The sequence below is a fragment of the Glossina fuscipes genome, unplaced genomic scaffold (genome assembly GCF_014805625.2).
Source record: "Glossina fuscipes isolate IAEA_lab_2018 unplaced genomic scaffold, Yale_Gfus_2 2, whole genome shotgun sequence".
NCBI lineage: Eukaryota > Metazoa > Arthropoda > Insecta > Diptera > Glossinidae > Glossina > Glossina fuscipes.
This window is the reverse complement of record NW_023998416.1, coordinates 3,408,326-3,425,943: the sequence shown is the minus strand read 5'-3', so window position 1 is coordinate 3,425,943 and position 17,618 is coordinate 3,408,326. Positions and strand designations below refer to the sequence as shown.

Below are 17,618 nucleotides of genomic sequence, written 5' to 3'. Positions count from 1 at the left end.
CGCCAATAATTTCCAAATTCCCGTTACTTTTTGGTCAAATAAGAAGAAGTTCTTTATCTAATGCACGAGACCCTATATATCTGTGCGATAATTTAAATGAATCTTTACGGATCTTTTTTTCGATATTTAATATCAGATATATTTATTTATATAATTTCTTTCAACTATTCTGATAAAATATATGTAACTAAAAGCAATTTCTTTTTTCTCTTGCAAAACAATTTTCGAAATTTAAAAAAAAATTCCCTTTTGTTTTCATACAAAAAAAAAAAAATCAGTACAAAAAGTTTCTTTTTTTGAAGCATTATTGACATATCAGAGCTTTTAGAACTTAATATTAATATTGAAATAAATAATTTATTATATATATATAGAAAGTATTGAAAATTAAGAACAGTAATAAGGGTAAAGAAAATGAAAACATTAAGATTTAAAACAATTCGGAGCAATAATTCGAAAATAAAACTTAATATATCGAGAGATGCATTCAATTCAACGACTAATTTGCGCGTATGGTACGATTTTTATTCATATTGGTTAACATTAATGATATATAGGAAGTGAGTAAATCGTCCATTTTATAACCCAACGAAGTCTCACACAATAGCTTCGAGCCTCTAACTAAATTGCCGATGGTCATATGGAAATAAGTGTTGCCCGATGACCAATTTGAAATGCGTGTGAAGGGATGAGTAATTAAAATGTCCTATTGATTGAAGGAAATAGTTTTTGTTAAAAATATATTCATTTAATTTTTTTTTTTTTTTTTTTTTTTAATGTAACACTTGCCTTATTTACTGGATGTATTAAGCTAACGCCATGCTTATTAATGGCTATTAAAAGCATTTCTGGATAATTAGGTTCAGTCGTTTGTTTCACTTCGAAGAAAGCCGAGCCAAAGGTAGGCCATCTAAAAGAAAATTTTCATATTTCTTTAAAAAAAAAAAAAAAATAAATATTTGATTTCAATTTCATATACCTGTATACAATTTTCAAAAATGCTACTTTCGCATCTTCCGAGCTCATGCCTGCATCTTGATTATATGAAGCGACTATCGCTCTTTTCCATTCATTAGAGCTTTGCATCTTCATGATATCCGAAGGTATCAATTCACGCAACATTTGTCTGAAATAATCAAATCTTTATATATTGTTCCTTTTCATGACTGAGGCATGTTTGAAGTTTTTTTTTTATTAATGGTTACATGGGGCTTTTCCACGAAACATTTATAAACACGGTGATGGTCAGGGGAAAGAAGTGGGAAAAGTGGAATTTGATTTTACTTACGGTATGGCTTGTAATTCTTGTTTATTATCTCCATAGCGCACCCGATATACTAAAGCTGCTAATTTTGCTGCCTCTTCGCGAGAACATTTATGATAACCTCGTAAAAGTTTCGGTAATTCTTGATGATAATGAAATATCAAATCAGCATTACGATCTTTGCCCGGTACTGTGTTCGTCCACAATTTCTTCATGAAAAACACTTGATATGTAAATTGGGGATTTGAACCGTCCCGTATAGGTCTGGCTTTTTTAATCCAATCCGTCAGATGTCTAACAAAATCGAAGAAGAAGTCTCCTTCTGGTACTGAAATAACTTTATCGGCTATTTTCACAAATAAAGAGAAACCTTCACTGGTTCTCAGCGACAAGCGTTGTGAAATATTGTGGCAAAAATCTTTGGCCCTCGTCGAAGAATCCACCTCAAACGCTTCGTCTGTGTCGTCAGGAAAATATACTTTGTGAAATATCTGCGTAGTCTTGTGTTGTATGGCTTCTACTTCCACTTGATGGGGCGGATATTTGCGCTGCCCATTGCGTATGGTCTTTTGCAGGCGATGTAACGAATCCTGCGAAATCGGATGTCTTCGTGTTCTAAGGAATAGCGTCAACTCTTTTAGTAAGGCCTGTGAACAAGCGAAGAGACCCGTGGCTAGCCACATTAGTTCCCAACCTCTTTCTTCAGAAATACGGTTGCGGTTATCAGTTAACTGTTTCATTATCTGACAATAGATTTCATCGCGCAATATTTCATGTTTCAGGGGACCATCGAATATGTGATCGGTAATTTCATTACCCATACGGGGTCGTTTCGACGGTAAATCGCCCATATATTTGAGTATGGCAGCAAAAGCGAAACAAGCCTCTTCGGCCAATTCCTCTTTGCTTTGTAATTTACGCAATAATGGTGCCTTAATGGGATCGCGAGAGTAACGCCATATTTCTTCAGAACGTTTCGAACCTAAAGTTAACGTTTTCGACATAGTACGCTTGGGTGGTAAGCGAAAATGATCCATGGCATATTCCATTAACGTGTGAGGCCTATCTCGAGTATCGGGAGCCCCATTACTAGCCATACTCAAACGACGACCATGATGGGCTTCATCGATGTTAAATAATGCCAAAATATCTTGGGGCGGCTTAGTTAAAGTCGGAAGCACATAGACGGTTTCTGCCGGAAAGTCACCTCTCTCTTGAGTTCGCTCGCAACGTCCTATGCACCAACCATTATTAAGAACTGTTTCACCACAACTCTCGTCCTCCAAAATAATTAAATCTCCTTTGTAGAATGATAAAAAGCTGGAGTTATCCGAAGGGGCTCTGTAATCTTGTACGGCAATTACGTATTTCGATCTGGTAAGTAATTAAATGAAATAATAATAATAATAAAAACAAATTCTTAATCTTGTCCATTCTTCAGTTTCTTTGCATAAACTAACCGTTTCTTTAAGCCATCCAAAAAATAAACAACTAAATCTCGTATATCTTCAGCATTCGGACTCTGGAATGTAAACTCTTCCCCCCGCACAGTAGATAAGCTAAATGTTTGAGTGAAGACTTTATTTGTCTTCTGACTTGATACCGAAGTGATCTCGGGAAAGCTTAATTCAAGCAAAACTTGCTCCTGGTCATCTACCACGTAGACGCCAGTCCAATTAACGGCAATTATAACGTCATTTTTCGGTAAGTTGGGACCCGAATTCCGATAAGCTTCATAGAATCGTGAAAACAGCAGCGGCCACTTGTATTTAGCATAACTTACTATATCCTCCTTAATTTTTAAAGCCGCTACTTTCTCTTTGACATAGTAAGATTTTTTATAGGCCTGCAGTACTAAAGCAGCCCAACGCTCAATCGCTTTATCTATACCCGTCAAGCAGAAATCTGGTATAAAATTTGGCAAAAGAGTAAATAAACGTTCCATAGACATATCTGTTCCGTATTCAATGAAATATTGCTGAGCAGCTATCATGGCCAAGTCCTCCTCCTTGTCACAACGATATTCACCAAACTTGACACCTCTCACCACTTGTTGATAGATGAGATTTGTGGCAACCTGATCGAAAGTAGGATCATGCCATGGAGCGAATATTTCCTTTCGAAAGAATAGTCGCCAGGGAGCATTACGCTCCTGAGCACCTTGCTCTTTCGCATACTGTTCACATTGTGAAATAGCATCCATTACATGGTCGCCTCCACTGCCGAGAGAAGAGACTTTATCGAACAAAGCTATGTACAAAGAGAATCCGAACTGATCCTTTAATGTGATTTTATCAGATAATTGGTTGCACAATTCGCGGGCTGTGGTGGCTGAATCGGCCAAGAGCGTTTTAGTATTGCCATCCATGAAAGTAATAGGCAGCATTATGGGCTTCTTCGATTTCGTGGCTTGCAATTCCAACCAAGAGGGCGGCTGATTGCGAGTACCATTGTTAAATGTGCGCTTCAAACGTTCCTCACAGTATGGTGCATAGCCGGGAGGACCTTCACGTATAAACGCTCTTAAATAGTTGACAAACTTTTCTGAAGGAGCAAAACAGCCCACACACAATGATAGCAAAATCCAACCTCTTGCATGTGACGATTTTAGAGGATTGTTAGTGAGTTGCTTGCAAATTTGGCAATAAATTTCATCCCTCAATTCGGCCCGCAAAATACCATGACCTATAATGAAATGCAACTTCTCCAAATTTGAAGTGGGTCTGGATTGAAGCCATGATTGATAACTGTCAGCAGTATATTCTTCATCCTGTAGGCGACGCCGTACATCTTCTCCTAATTTATTTTTACGTTTCAAGGTCAAAGAAACTAGTTTGTGTCGTATTGAGCGGGGTTTTTGTTTGAGAAATGCCTCGGGATCCAAACCCATTAACTGAGCCTCTTGAAACTCCTAAAATGTAAATTACCATTGATTGATATCGCAAGCTTCACTCACAGCGTTCTTTTCTAACATACCTTGCTTCGTATAAAATTCCTACCCAATGTGGCGGTAACTTTTGACATAACTGAAGTAGTGTCCATACGATCCATGGTGTGGTATTTGGGTTCTGACATATCCCCTGTAAATCGTAGAATAGTAATCCATAAGGCCTGGGCAGCCAACTGATCTCCTTGAGTATGCAGTGGCAGTAAAGGATGTTTCAAAGCCTTTTTTGAATACTGATGATTGACATTGCCTTGAAAGTAGGTGGCAGCAAATTTTTGAAATTTAAACTCTGACAAATCTTCTTCGTCTTCCGAAATATGCATGGGTCCAATTAAATCCTGAAAATAAAAATTGTCAGTAATTTATGAGTTTATTCCAATGGTAACTTACTTCTTGGCTTATATTATTGGTGTGTGGCAGATCATTAAACACCGAAGTTTCTCGGCCACCATGTGGTGTAGGAGCTTCACTGCTGGAATCCGGAAGGAAATCGAACATGGCTTCCACGAGTTTTCCATCGTCCACGGGCTCGTCTTGTTTTCTGGCAGCGTCATTGATTAAATTCTTTTTGGCTTCTACACGTTTACGCTGTTCCATCTCCTTCTCCATTTCTCTCCGTTCAAGCTCATGCAGACGGTCTCGATAATGTTGTTCAGCTATTTCTCGAGCATGTTTATTGCCTTTGTGCATTAGCTCCTGTTCCTCTAACTTACGTAAATGCAAAACTTCAGCGAATTGTTTGTATTCCTCGCGTACTTTTTTATATCTGCGCATGGCAATCATCCGTCTGACATGCGATTGTATCTTAATAATAGCCCACATCTTGTGGCCATATTCGCGCCTTACTAAATAGCCACGAGCATGTGCTTGCAAGCCCACAATATGACCACGGAGGTGACGAAAACGATGAGAGAGTACACGTGAACGTATAAGAGCTTGCAGACGCATGTAACCCACTCGCATTCGATAATACCTCTGGCGTTGAGCATAGCCTTTCCAGAAACGTTGTATGGTTACAGCTGCCTCACGCATGCGCATAAAACGTCTCCTATATACCCAACCACGTATTGTACGCTGCAATATGAGAATTTTGCGCGTTAGAACGCGATCCCGTTCTTGCTCTAAAAATAGATCATGCGCATCCTTCAAAAACACTTTCGTGTGACCTAATTGGTAGTCGGATTTGCCCAAAACAGCGGCACAAATACGCGAAGTAGCTAAACGACAATCAGTGCGATGAGCGGGCGGTATGCCCGATATAAGAAATCTGTAACGTTCCACGAATTCTCGAAATCCATGACGTATGGGATAGCCAGCTCGACGTATTCGTATCGTCTCCATCATTCCCGAATAACGTAATTGACGACAGCATAGGCCGCGATCGAACATCATTGGTTTTTTCACCTCATTCGGTTTGATGCAGCGAATAAAGAAAGGTTGGCAGGAACTAAGTGTTTTCATTAGAGCATCCAAACTTTTTTTAAATTGAGTGGATAGTGTAGGTGTGCGTTTACGCGTTTCAGCTCCCATTTCTATATCTTGATTAAATATGTGCCTCAGAAATTTATTATTACTTTGACTCACTAAATGCAACAAATCGGGACTAAATGTGTCGCGATTCTTATCTAAAAAGCCTATGGTATCGTAAAAAACGATTCCGGCAAAATGATTTAAACCGAAACTAGTATTAATATCCGATTTGGGTTTCAAATAATTCTTATGAGTGCCGTGCGTTTTGTGAAGCTTAGCTAACATAGTCGTATCCGTACCCTTAGGGAAGCGCGCCTCTTCATCTATCAAAGCCATAATGTTTAACTGCTTGATTGCTATCAAATCCAAGGCATCTTGATTATCCACAAATTCAATATGCTGCCAATTGATACCCTCGTGATTGTACTCCTCTTGTTCTAATTTAAATATGTGCTGTACAAAGAATTGTTGCAAATTCTCGTTGGCATAATTTATGCAAAACTGCTCAAAACTATTCTGATCGAAATTCTCGAAACCGAAAATATCCAAAACACCGATAGCATTACGGGAAGAAGCTTTCGGCTTGTAAATGGCAGCATTTATTTTGCGTACAATATGAACGAACATGCGACCGTAAATCCCTTTAACAAAGGCATCTCTAACGTCAACAGATTGCTCACGCGACAACGTCGAAACGACGGTTTCGCCATGAGCGAAAAGAGTACGCCGTATCAGAGCATCTATGAAAGGCTGCATAGGCAAGCCAAGCAGGGCGGCGACCCGCTCGACATTTATATGTTCCGGTATTTCAGTCGCATCCAAGTTATCTACTATGGTTGCCTTGTACTTAATATTGCCGCAATGCAATAAAGCAGCCAGTAATTTTATTATTTCCCAAATCTCCTGATCTGAAAATAATAATACCTTCATGGCGGAACGAATATCGGAAAATTCAGCAGTATCGTCACGTCCTTCGCAAATAATACAATCACCACCAGTTAAGTACCTTAGTTTAAATGAAAAATAATTTCAGTATGTAAGTAAATATGCTATCTGTCGATTGGACACTGTACTCACTTATAATCTGAGGCATGGCCTAAATCTAAACGCCTTTTTTCTTCATTCGATAATCCAGCCAAAATGCAATAAAATATATGATAATTACGTTCACTATGATTCTGTGAAACTATACGTGATTTTTCTAACAAATACTGTTCAATTTTGGCGCCTTCAATAACACCATTAGCACTAAAGTGTATATCGATGTATTTGCCAAACCTAGAGATGGGAAAAATAAAAAAAAAGAAAAAAGCAATGAATGAAATCATTTAAAAGGGATAAGAAGCTTTTAGCTGCTGACCTTGATGAATTATCATTGCGAACGGTTTTTGCATTACCGAATGCTTCAAGTATAGGATTCGCTTCGAGTATTTGTTGCTCTATCCAGGAATGTTTGCCGCTTATGGCAGCTAAATATTGTAAAATTAATTTTGTGCTCTCAGTTTTGCCAGCACCCGATTCACCCGATATGACAATGCATTGATCCTGACGATAACGTTTCATGTGCGCGTAAGCATTGTCGCCTATGGCAAATATATGCGGGGGCAATTCACCAATTTTGCGTTCCTTGTACAATTTAATTTGATCGGCCGTATAAATGGGTAAAATTTGATATGGATTTACGGCCACCAATATCGATCCAGTATAAGTCTGCAAAATTATGTATTAATAATGTATTAATCTATCCAGATGATCTTCAAACAAAACAAAAATGCAACTTACATAAATCAAGTTCTCTTTATAGCGTATGAGTAAATTTCTTAAAATACCGGCTTCATGTAGATCTCCTAACGAAATCATATCTTCTACTCCTTGTACTGAAGAAGCATGCATCGCTTTGATGCGCCTCTCTGGCGATAACCATATCTCATCGCCATCATCATCGCGTACTTGAATGCGTCTTCCCTCAGCCGATATAACGCGAGCACCAATGGCTACATCGAATTCTCTGCCCGAAGCGGGCTCTATCCAGATGTAGTCACCCTAAAAGATATAACACGAATCATAGGCTTAGGTAGTGTTTTTAAATGAAAGCTATCGTTAAACTATTACTATTGTTAATTTAGCCAGAGAATAAATTCTGAGACTAAAGTGTGGTTATAAACTAATTTCTTTGAATTGCTTTAAAACTCATTTCGTGTGACCAGTGTGTGAAAGTGATTAATAATTTTTATTATTATTATTTTTTTTTTTGCTTATTAGCACTAAGATCGTCGCTAATTGAATGTTAACAGCCATTATATGAGAAAATTGGCCTAATGTAGAGATACATATCAGAGAAAGCAGAATCGATTAAATCACGTTTGACCTTTGTTTTTCCCCTTCATTGCTCCTTGCTCAGATACCGCATAGAATTCGATGCGATTATCAAAACGAACGAATAAGCGCGAGTGAATATTTTTCAAATTTCCTTTGTCAGCATCAATCGTCTACAACCACGTTCTGATTCGGTTTTCAAAAAAAGACAACACCCTTTTAGAACAGTACCTGACATATTTGTGTAGTAGTCTGCGATCTGAAAATCTATCCTTTTGTTTACTATCGGTCCCCAAATTTGGTGTCGTTTTCACGTACCATAAAATAAGTGAAATCTTTCTGTACGTCCAACTCGTAGTTTGCAAAGAGAGAAAATTTCGCACGTTGAAAGGGCCAAAAGGTTGGAAGCTGTAAACGAGTAGACGCACGTGTCATTGAAAAGCCGGTTTGTTCCGCAGTTTATCTCACGGACACTCCACGGGCAATTACGCTATAGCATGTTATGCTAAAACCCTTGCGAAGTCGGACAGACGGACAGACGAAACTTATTTACAGGACGAGTTGATCTTGTGCTAAGGACCGGCTGATCTTATGGCACGCCCTTGTCATTCAACCCATATTTGCGATATATAATGTCGTTGTTGTGTACACGATACGATCTACTATATGTTATGTACCAAAGAAGCCTTGCTTCATCTTCCAATCAAATACTGTGAAGTTACATAACATTCATACATGCGCACATACATACATACATGCGCACATACATACATACAAACATAATAGATAAAAGTATAAAGAAGTTAGTAGCGGATGGTAGAAATTTCACCAAGTCAGATATACGAACAATACTTTGTTTTTCTTCTTGTTCTACTACTATCTTTATGATCTTATTTTAACCTTGTTTCATGTCTTTCAAAGAATTTCCCTTTTCTTGCTACTACATAATTTGAAGTTATTGTTGTTTTTGTTCTTATTATCTAATAAACATAAAAAATTTCTTTTTTGTCTTCCTGACATTGGCAGAAAACAATACATGTTTACATGAACGTAACTTAAGATTTATAGTCTAAAACATAAAAGACGGAATAAATCTCAATGGTAAAGTAAAACAAGTAGAAACACTGTAGTGGGACAACGCCCACCATTAGATACCCTATAAAGCTTCGCTTAATGCAGTTATTCGTGTAATAAAACAAAGTGTTATAATGGGAAGAGTTCGAAAATGTGGTCCGATCCAAACCATTTTCCAATAGCGATCGTCCTTGAGCCAAAACATGTCAATGTGTCTCAAGTTTCACCAAAATATTGAAAATTGCGAGGCGTAGGTTGAACACAGAAAACCAAGACAGACGAGCGGACGGACGAACGGACATGCAAAAAGTAATTCTAAATCGATCGGTATAATAAAAAATGATTTCATCTTAAGTCCTTCTGGCTGTTGCATACACTCGCACAAACTTAATATACACTTGTACCAGAAGTGATGTAAGTGATAAACATAATTCTTTACGATTTTCCAAGTAAACACAATAGAGTAGCAAGTTGTTGTTGCAATGCCGATGCTCTGTACTATAGATTTGCAAATATCTGCTGCTTGGTTGGCAAAGTTTATCCAAAGTGTTATTGAAAATGTCAAATTGACATTTAACTGCTAACCCAATTCATAGATATACCTAATGATCATTTTCGTGTACTTTGATGGGAAATCAAAAAAAAAAAAAAAAAAAAAAAAAATATGTAATGAAATTTTTATTTTATTTTATAATTACAAAATTATGTAATTTTTTTTTGCCATTTTTTTTTTTTCAAAACATTAAATACAAAATTATTTTTAAGCTTTAATTAACTGCATTCTCAACAAGCGTTACAACGAAGACAACAGCAACAACAATAGCAATAACAGCTATATATAAATGGATATATAATGACCCATATAAGTTTTCATGTGTAACAAAGCAGACATAATACGTACGTGTTAATAAAATGTATAAAAGCAGATAAACGAATTAATAACATACGGGAAGGCAACGAGGAAGAAATGAGAAAAGAAAAACACTTGTGAACAAAAATAAAAATCCTTCAAGCGATTTTCATTTTTTCTTTTTTTCATTTTTGTTTCACTTGCAAAGTATCACATGTATCGATGCACGGGCAAATCTGTGAACAGATTTTTTTTGTGAAACCTCTAATATATATATATAAATAACAAGGTGTTAAATATGTGGTTATATACTCTGTGAATATACAAATTATATACAAATACGCAAATGCACATACATACATGTACACATATACATATGTGCATAAATACGTATATACATATACTCATATATACATATACATGCATACATACAATACGTACATGCATGCATGCATACATACATACACACATCCACGCATAAGCAAAATAAAGATGCATATATTTAGATAAAGTTGTACCCACTTAAAGATTTGATACAAAAAAAAAACAAGATTTTATCTCCTCTCTCACCTTGTCTTTGCAAAGTGCAGCAAAGTGAAGATGTTAGAAACTATTCTCAAAAGATCAACTAAAAGATTATATTTAAATTAACTACTTCCGAGAGGAAATTCAAATTTTTCGAACTCTTTTTCAAAGTAAAACGTACGCTAGCATTGCTCATTCGTTTGTTACAACCAAAAATATCTGCTAAGAGCCTATCTAGATCAGAGATCAAAAATTCTGAAGAAAATTTCATTTTTATCCAATTGACAATTATATAAGGTCTACATACATAATCTACAGTTATATCTAACCAAGAGAAACAAATTCTTGCAATGAAGAAAGATTAGCGCTAACTGCTAAGGCGATTGTCGCTTGTTTTTTTCAACAAAGACTGCAAGCTTAGTCCTTTTGAATCTTTTATTGATATTATGTTTTGCAGATAATGTACAAAGCACGTTTATACAATATCCCGAAAAACTTGACATATACTTAGCTTTTATAATAGCGATGGACTTACGGTCATTTTCTAAATTAATTGAAACATATGGGTCCCTTCGTCTACTCATATATTCTTCTATCGCAACTTTTAAGATATTATGATACATTTAATACATTGTAATATGCTACCGAAAGTAAACAATTTCCATATAGAACGCCCTGCTTTCAAAGAATTCTCACAGTATATCCAAAGAATTTATATTTATATTTAATAATTCTTGACAAATTGCTAAATGAATGCCGAAAATTTAGTGCGGATGGTACTATCTGTCTGAAGCTTATGGAAGATAAGCCTACGTAGGCTTTAGCAGTTTAGAGTTAATATTATCGCAGAGAAACAATTTGGCACATAAAGTTATTATGTTGCAATTGAACCGCATTGGTCTATTCTTCGGCTCCCTTCCCGTAAAAAAGTTCTTATAAATATGAAATCTTTATCTAGTCTTTGATGATGTGAAGAAATGAAAAATTATTCGTTGTTTGGTAAAAAAAAAATAAAATTTAACTTTAAACTTTGATTACATCGATTCAGGCTTCCTACTCACGTTCTATTTTGTGTGGAAAATATTGAAAGACTTTTGTTAGGCGAACAGATGTAGGGTATGTAGTGATCAACCTTGTCCTATTATAATGTCTTATCTTGGTTTTTTTTTCTTTCAAATTATTAATTGCGAGAAACAACGCGGAGAAACGGTCGGCCGGTTAGCCAAGCTATTATAATCTACCATACATGGAAGCGTACCGTGTGATTATTTAGGAAAAAAATTTTATTATATATTTATACTTACGCGTGTTACAATCACCATTTTTGCCCTTCATTGACCAAGAGTTGGATATATGTAAAGAAATCTACAATGTTTCAGTTTCTTGCTGTATCTGTAACAAAAAGAGGAAGAGAAAAAAAAAGATTTTAAAAAGATTATAAAAAATTATTTTAAGTAAATTTTTCGCAAAACAAAAGCAAATAAAACAAGTTTTTTTATTTTTTTTATTACCGCTTAAAGCGACCAAAGTACAAGAAGAGAGCATGAGAAAAAAAAAACATACCGAAACATGTATAGTCACATGTACACGTTAAAACATAAACGCGTGTGTGAAAATTAATGTTAAAATTTACGGTTAATTACTAAATTATACAGAGAGCGAAAAAAAGAAGTTAATTTGAGAGAGTTAGCTCAGCGATCTCTTCAGTATTTAACAAAATTATTATATGTATTTAGCTTAGATCGAATCTGATGGCACGCATATACCATTTGCTTATTCTCGAAAGAAAGTATAAGACGTATATGAAACGTTTTACTTAAACGCAACAAATTAAGGAAGCGAAAGTAACTTTGGATTATCAAAATCTATTGTAATATTGCTGATCCGTTCTGATCTGAGATAGCCTTAGTGCGAATCTTTACTCTTATTATGCAAGATTGATCAACGCCCAGTCGATAAAATAAGACCGAAACTACTATGTTTAAGAGCACCCTGATGTACTCATCAAATAAAGAAATTTTTGAACCACCCTGTTTATTATAGGAGGTTTTTGGAAGTCGTGAAAAATGCTTTCGAAATTTGAACTCATCAGGCATTTTTCGATAAAAGTGGATGTAAATCATTAATAAACTTCGAACTGGATAATGTGCCAGATAGTTGCAAGAGTATCTGTGATAGTTGTAGCAGTGCCTTCTAGCGTAAATTGTTCGAAGAGGAGGATGAGGGCGAATATTTTAACATGCAAGCACAATTTTGCGACTCTCGGATTGTAGGGTTCTTATAAAAATGAAGAAATAGTTTATTATATCAAAAAAAGTAAAACACCGTAGTGGGGCACGATTCTCTATTAAATGCAATTCGTTTAATATTGTGCATATAATGACTTTTCAAAATAAGGCCCTATGTTGTAAGCGGTCGAAAAAGTGGTCCGATTTAAAAATTTAATTTTCCAAACACGATTGTGTAGCAGTACACAAAGGTATTTAAAATATTCGTTAAGGTAGTTTATACTCTATTTATTAGCAGAAAGTTCAGTTTTTCTTTGTTTAAAAACTGATTCGTTTCATTTAAAACTTCAATCAGACTGTGGAGAGGTGGTTTTTTTCGTTTTTCTTTAGTTTTGCACAAGCCACACTGTGCCCCGCGGGGTTCCTTAAATTGAAGACGCTACGTCAGAAAGGACATACCATTCTCATATCCATCATTAAAGAGTGGTGCTGTACTCAGTTTGTTTACTCATAACGTTTGCAACACCCAACGGAAGCTTCAGAGACTATATGAAGTATATATATACATATATCTTCATCAACATGAAATTCTGAATTGATTAAGACATGTCCGTGCGTTTGTTTATGGGTCTGTATGTCTGGGTGTCTGTGTGGTGTGTGTTGTTGACACTCTTCTGGTCACAAAAGTGAAGATATCGACTTAGGCGGAAAGACAGACATTGGCGGACGGAAAGACAGACAGCTTAGGGCTCCAATGAGTATTGTAAATATTTGAAAAACTTATTATGCTTGGAGTCTCGGAGGAGCAAAAGCATGTGAATCCTCGGAGAATCGTAGATGTACCGAAATCGTCACCTTATCGTGATGCCCCCTTTAAATATTGATTGATTGTTTTTAGGCTCTTAGGTTGCTCAGTCGCTGGCAAAGAAGGCTTTAATGTTTACTATCTAAGAGCTAGCAACGGGAAGCTTAAGAGGAATAGCAGAAGAGCGTTCCCCTTTTTTATATATTTTCTTGTCCCATTCGATTCTGTTTTATGGAGGTCATCAAACTTGTTCAGGTTCTGATACTAGGAAATTTTGAAAGATTGAGGCATAGTTACGTGTGCGCTATGTGATGAATTGCTTGGAAACATTATTTCCTCAAGAAAGGATAGCATACTAGATGGCCATATGAGACTTGTGTCGTGTCAAAAGGCAAGAGCTGCCTTGACCGTGCATCGTACAAAATCCCAAAGCCAAAGCTGCACAGCACAGCGTACGTCCAAAAGGACGGCAAATTATGCAATTGTGGTTGTCCAAAAGTAGGATTACTCCTGCTATAACAATGCACTTCTCATGAGAAGATCGATGATGATGAATGCCTTCTTGCCTGACTGCTGGGCACTTCGGGGACTGTCGTGGTGGCTGTGGTTACCCTGAAATTTCTTGGCCTACCCAAAAGCGAAAAAATTTTCTACTTTAGGACCTTAGGAGTAGTAGGGCCCCGTTTAATTGGGATTGTCCTACTCCTTGGGGTGGTGTGAGATATATATAGCAGCTGCGCATGCCAAATAACTCTCGAATCCGTAATGAACTCGAAGCTTAATATTTACATACAATTCCCTGCATGGTTGATGTTTTAAGAGACACCTTCTAATCAAGGCATGGATTTCGGAGCAATGGACTATTATGCACTCTTTCTTGAAAAGCTGCAATGCTTTCAACTTTACTTTCAATTTACTCTAATTTAGACTGTGGTCTCCTCACCACATCTCATTTTCAAAAACTTACGGTTAGCGATAAGAAGCAGCTTTTGCAGTCCCGTCGCAAAGAGTAATTGATGTTTTCGGTGAGATGTTATCGCAAATAATATGTTGTTTTAATTGCGTGAATTTTGTTTACATCTTTAACGCAGGATTGACAAACATGAACTATTTAAATTCACGGTTAACCACTATGGCAGGCAAAAAAAAAAAAATAGTAAATCTTACCGGTGAACGCTGCAAGTAGTTTATGAAGCCTTCTGGCAGAGCGTTAAGATAGGTATGCAAGTATCCATTACTATGGAGAGTGGATCATGAATTATCGCAGAAACAAATAAGCAAATGATTCCAGCAAAAGACTGTACGTGTAGTGTACGGCATACAATCCAGATGGTCCTCTTCAATTTAATCATTTATTATAGCAAGAAAGAGTGTAATTTAGTTTTCACGCTTTTAAAGCTTAATGCTTAAAACGCCTTCCTTGTTGCTATAATTACACGTCAAATTTAATTCGCAATTTAACTTTTAAGCCTATAAGACATTTCTTTCACTTTTACTTATTAAATCCGTAAAAAACAAGCAAAAAATAAAGAAAAAAAAAAAAAAAAACGGAAAATAAAAAAAAATGTAAAAAAAAAAATAAAATATAGAAAATTTAAGTTATTAGGTTTCTCTATGACTATAAATCATAAGCAATCGAGCGTAAATTTTAGGCGTCTTAATATATAATAAATACATTTTTGTAAATTGTTTACTATTTTTGTTGTTTTGGTTTTGACTTTGCTTTGTTTCTTCTCGTCTTTCTTAGCAAGAAATTTGTTTTGTTTCATTTTTTTTTTTTTTGTTTTTTTTTTATGAACAATCAAGCTTTTACAGCTAAGTACCCTACATTCGACTGAGCGTACATAAGGATACAATTATTGAAAAATATGTATAACAGACGCGCCTATAACACATATATATATATATATATATATATATATATCTGTGCGCGATAGTAACCAGTTTCCTTTTACATTGATTCCACGATCTATGTCATAACTTTCTATAAGTATAAACAAAATTTGGGTCTTATAAAAAACGAAACATTCTCGAATTAAAGTCACTTGTGTAAAAAGTCCATCGTAAAACTTCGCTTAAATATGGCCTAATTCTAAAGAAAAAAAAAAAAAAAAAAAAAAAAAAAAAAAAAAAAAAAAAAAAAAAACAACTCTATTGCAATACATACATATATACGCAGGCATATACATGGTGGTTAAGTGTCTACACATAAATTTTTGCGAATTTCAAAATGAATTGAAAAACTAAAATTGAAACTTGTTCTTTTCCTCTCTTGATAGAGATAAACCTATGTTGTTATGTTGTCGTTATTTTGTTATTAACACAAAGAATATAAATAAATGAAAAAAACTTTAAAAAAAAAAAAAGCTAAACCAACTTAAAGCAAAGTTCTTTTCAAAAGCCTGTTGTGCAACTTTAGAATAATGTTATTTTTAATGGACAACGCAGAGAGACAAATATATATCCAACAGATGATGACATGCATACAAATAAGCATTCGCTAATGTAATAAATGCTAAATGAATGTACGTATATGCATAACATCTATAGGAGATATGCTTTATGTCTGCATTCATACCCACATTCGTAGACATAATACAATATATAATGCATAGATGAGTTTGTTTGTCAAGTAAGTGTTTGTTTTATTTGTAAACTCTTATAACTTTTTTCTATATTTGTTGTTGTAGTAAGTAAGAGAGAGTATATCTATGCATTTGTGTTGTCGTATCGCGTTGCATGCATTAACGTTATGCGGTCAGCCAACTAACCAACCAACCCTAGCGGAACGTCATCACTAACATACGTTCATGTTAATCAGCTTAATCGTTATTAAATTCGGACAATGGACAAATGATTTAAGCATACACTTAAGCATAGACACGCAAAATTTTTAAGTCTCGAATTCCTTTCCACAATATTATACCTAAAATATTTACACAAATATTTGCAGAATTTCAGAACAAAATGATTTCGGGCACTATCACTATTATCCACACAGGCACAAACAGTGTTTCTTTCTAAATCTTGATATCTGCATTGAATAGAAATAAATATTTGATTCTATAACTTTGCCGGTATAGACGGACATCTCAGAATTATATAGGAATCGAAAGTCGCTTTTATTACCTACTAAAGGTATACAAAGAGTAGAAATACGTATTGGAGAGCTCTTAACCTTCGGTATTCAACTAGAATCTTACCACGTTCTGTTACAACGAATTACATCATGATGTGACTCGCAGCCACTTAGGAGAATTCTCAAACAGGGTATATATAAACATAAGTATTATACTCAGGTCGTATATTTTTTGGAAATGTAATATAAAATTTTCAAAAAATTTACGTTCAACCTTCGACAGTACCGCGTCACAAGATTAGGTTTAGCGGTGGAAACGCTTTCTGTCCATCCATACATTTATTTTCTGGAATCATTGCCGCAACCTTTTTAACTTTAATTTACTTCTGCGTAAATAGCACGCTGTGCTCATAACCCGATTTATTTTAAACTTTTTAAAAAACTTTTCGTCTAAATTCGAAATTCGCTTAAGAGGAAATTAAGTAGATTTAATCGAGCTTTTTTAACAAATACGTACCAGAAGGGAATCAAACATGGTATGGTTAGAGGCAGACTAGTTGGCAATTACATAGTACCATGTAAACCTACGAGATCAAAAAAAAAGGTGACTTCATATTTTGTGGGATGTGTATGTGCTTAAAGCATTGGAAACAGTGCTAGCACAGGGGGCGTAGCTTTAGAGGGGACAAAATAGACATTGATGCATAAATAAAAATTTTTCGAGAAAAATAAAAATTCGACTTCATCACTTTCACTTTTTTTATCGAACACATCTCGTATAATGTTCAGTAATTGGGCCGCATAAATCGGACGATCAAGAAAAGCATGTACACTCTATCATTGCTGCATTAACTTTATTTTAAATAAGGTATTATTGTCTTTTATCAGCCCACGCGCCTATCATCCAGGCAACGCGATAAGTTCTCTTGTTAAAGTGGTCCCTTTCTATTTCATCATCGTGAACCTAATCTAAATAAAAGATATTTCATAGCATCCGCAATTTAGAAAAAAAAAAACGGAAAACGAATTTTATTTATTCGAGTTCATTATTGCCTTTCAA

General features: G+C 35.4%; 1 protein-coding gene across 3 annotated transcripts in view; it reads right to left on the bottom strand.

Moving 5' to 3' along the window:
- Nucleotides 1-451: 451 nt before the first annotated feature.
- The window catches only part of LOC119633126 (myosin-VIIa), a 33,813-nt gene continuing 16,646 nt past the window's right edge, over nt 452-17,618 (bottom strand). For all 3 annotated transcript variants that reach the window (XM_038026395.1, XM_038026397.1, XM_038026396.1), the window contains 11 exons: nt 11,751-11,838; nt 7,464-7,724; nt 7,042-7,391; nt 6,759-6,959; nt 4,602-6,687; nt 4,241-4,549; nt 2,725-4,175; nt 1,289-2,638; nt 980-1,126; nt 790-910; nt 452-706 (listed from right to left, as the gene is read on the bottom strand). In XM_038026395.1, coding sequence (XP_037882323.1) covers nt 500-706; nt 790-910; nt 980-1,126; nt 1,289-2,638; nt 2,725-4,175; nt 4,241-4,549; nt 4,602-6,687; nt 6,759-6,959; nt 7,042-7,391; nt 7,464-7,724; nt 11,751-11,768 — 6,501 coding nt within the window. In that variant the 5' untranslated portion in view covers nt 11,769-11,838 and the 3' untranslated portion in view covers nt 452-499. The remainder of the gene's footprint in view (nt 707-789; nt 911-979; nt 1,127-1,288; nt 2,639-2,724; nt 4,176-4,240; nt 4,550-4,601; nt 6,688-6,758; nt 6,960-7,041; nt 7,392-7,463; nt 7,725-11,750; nt 11,839-17,618) is intronic.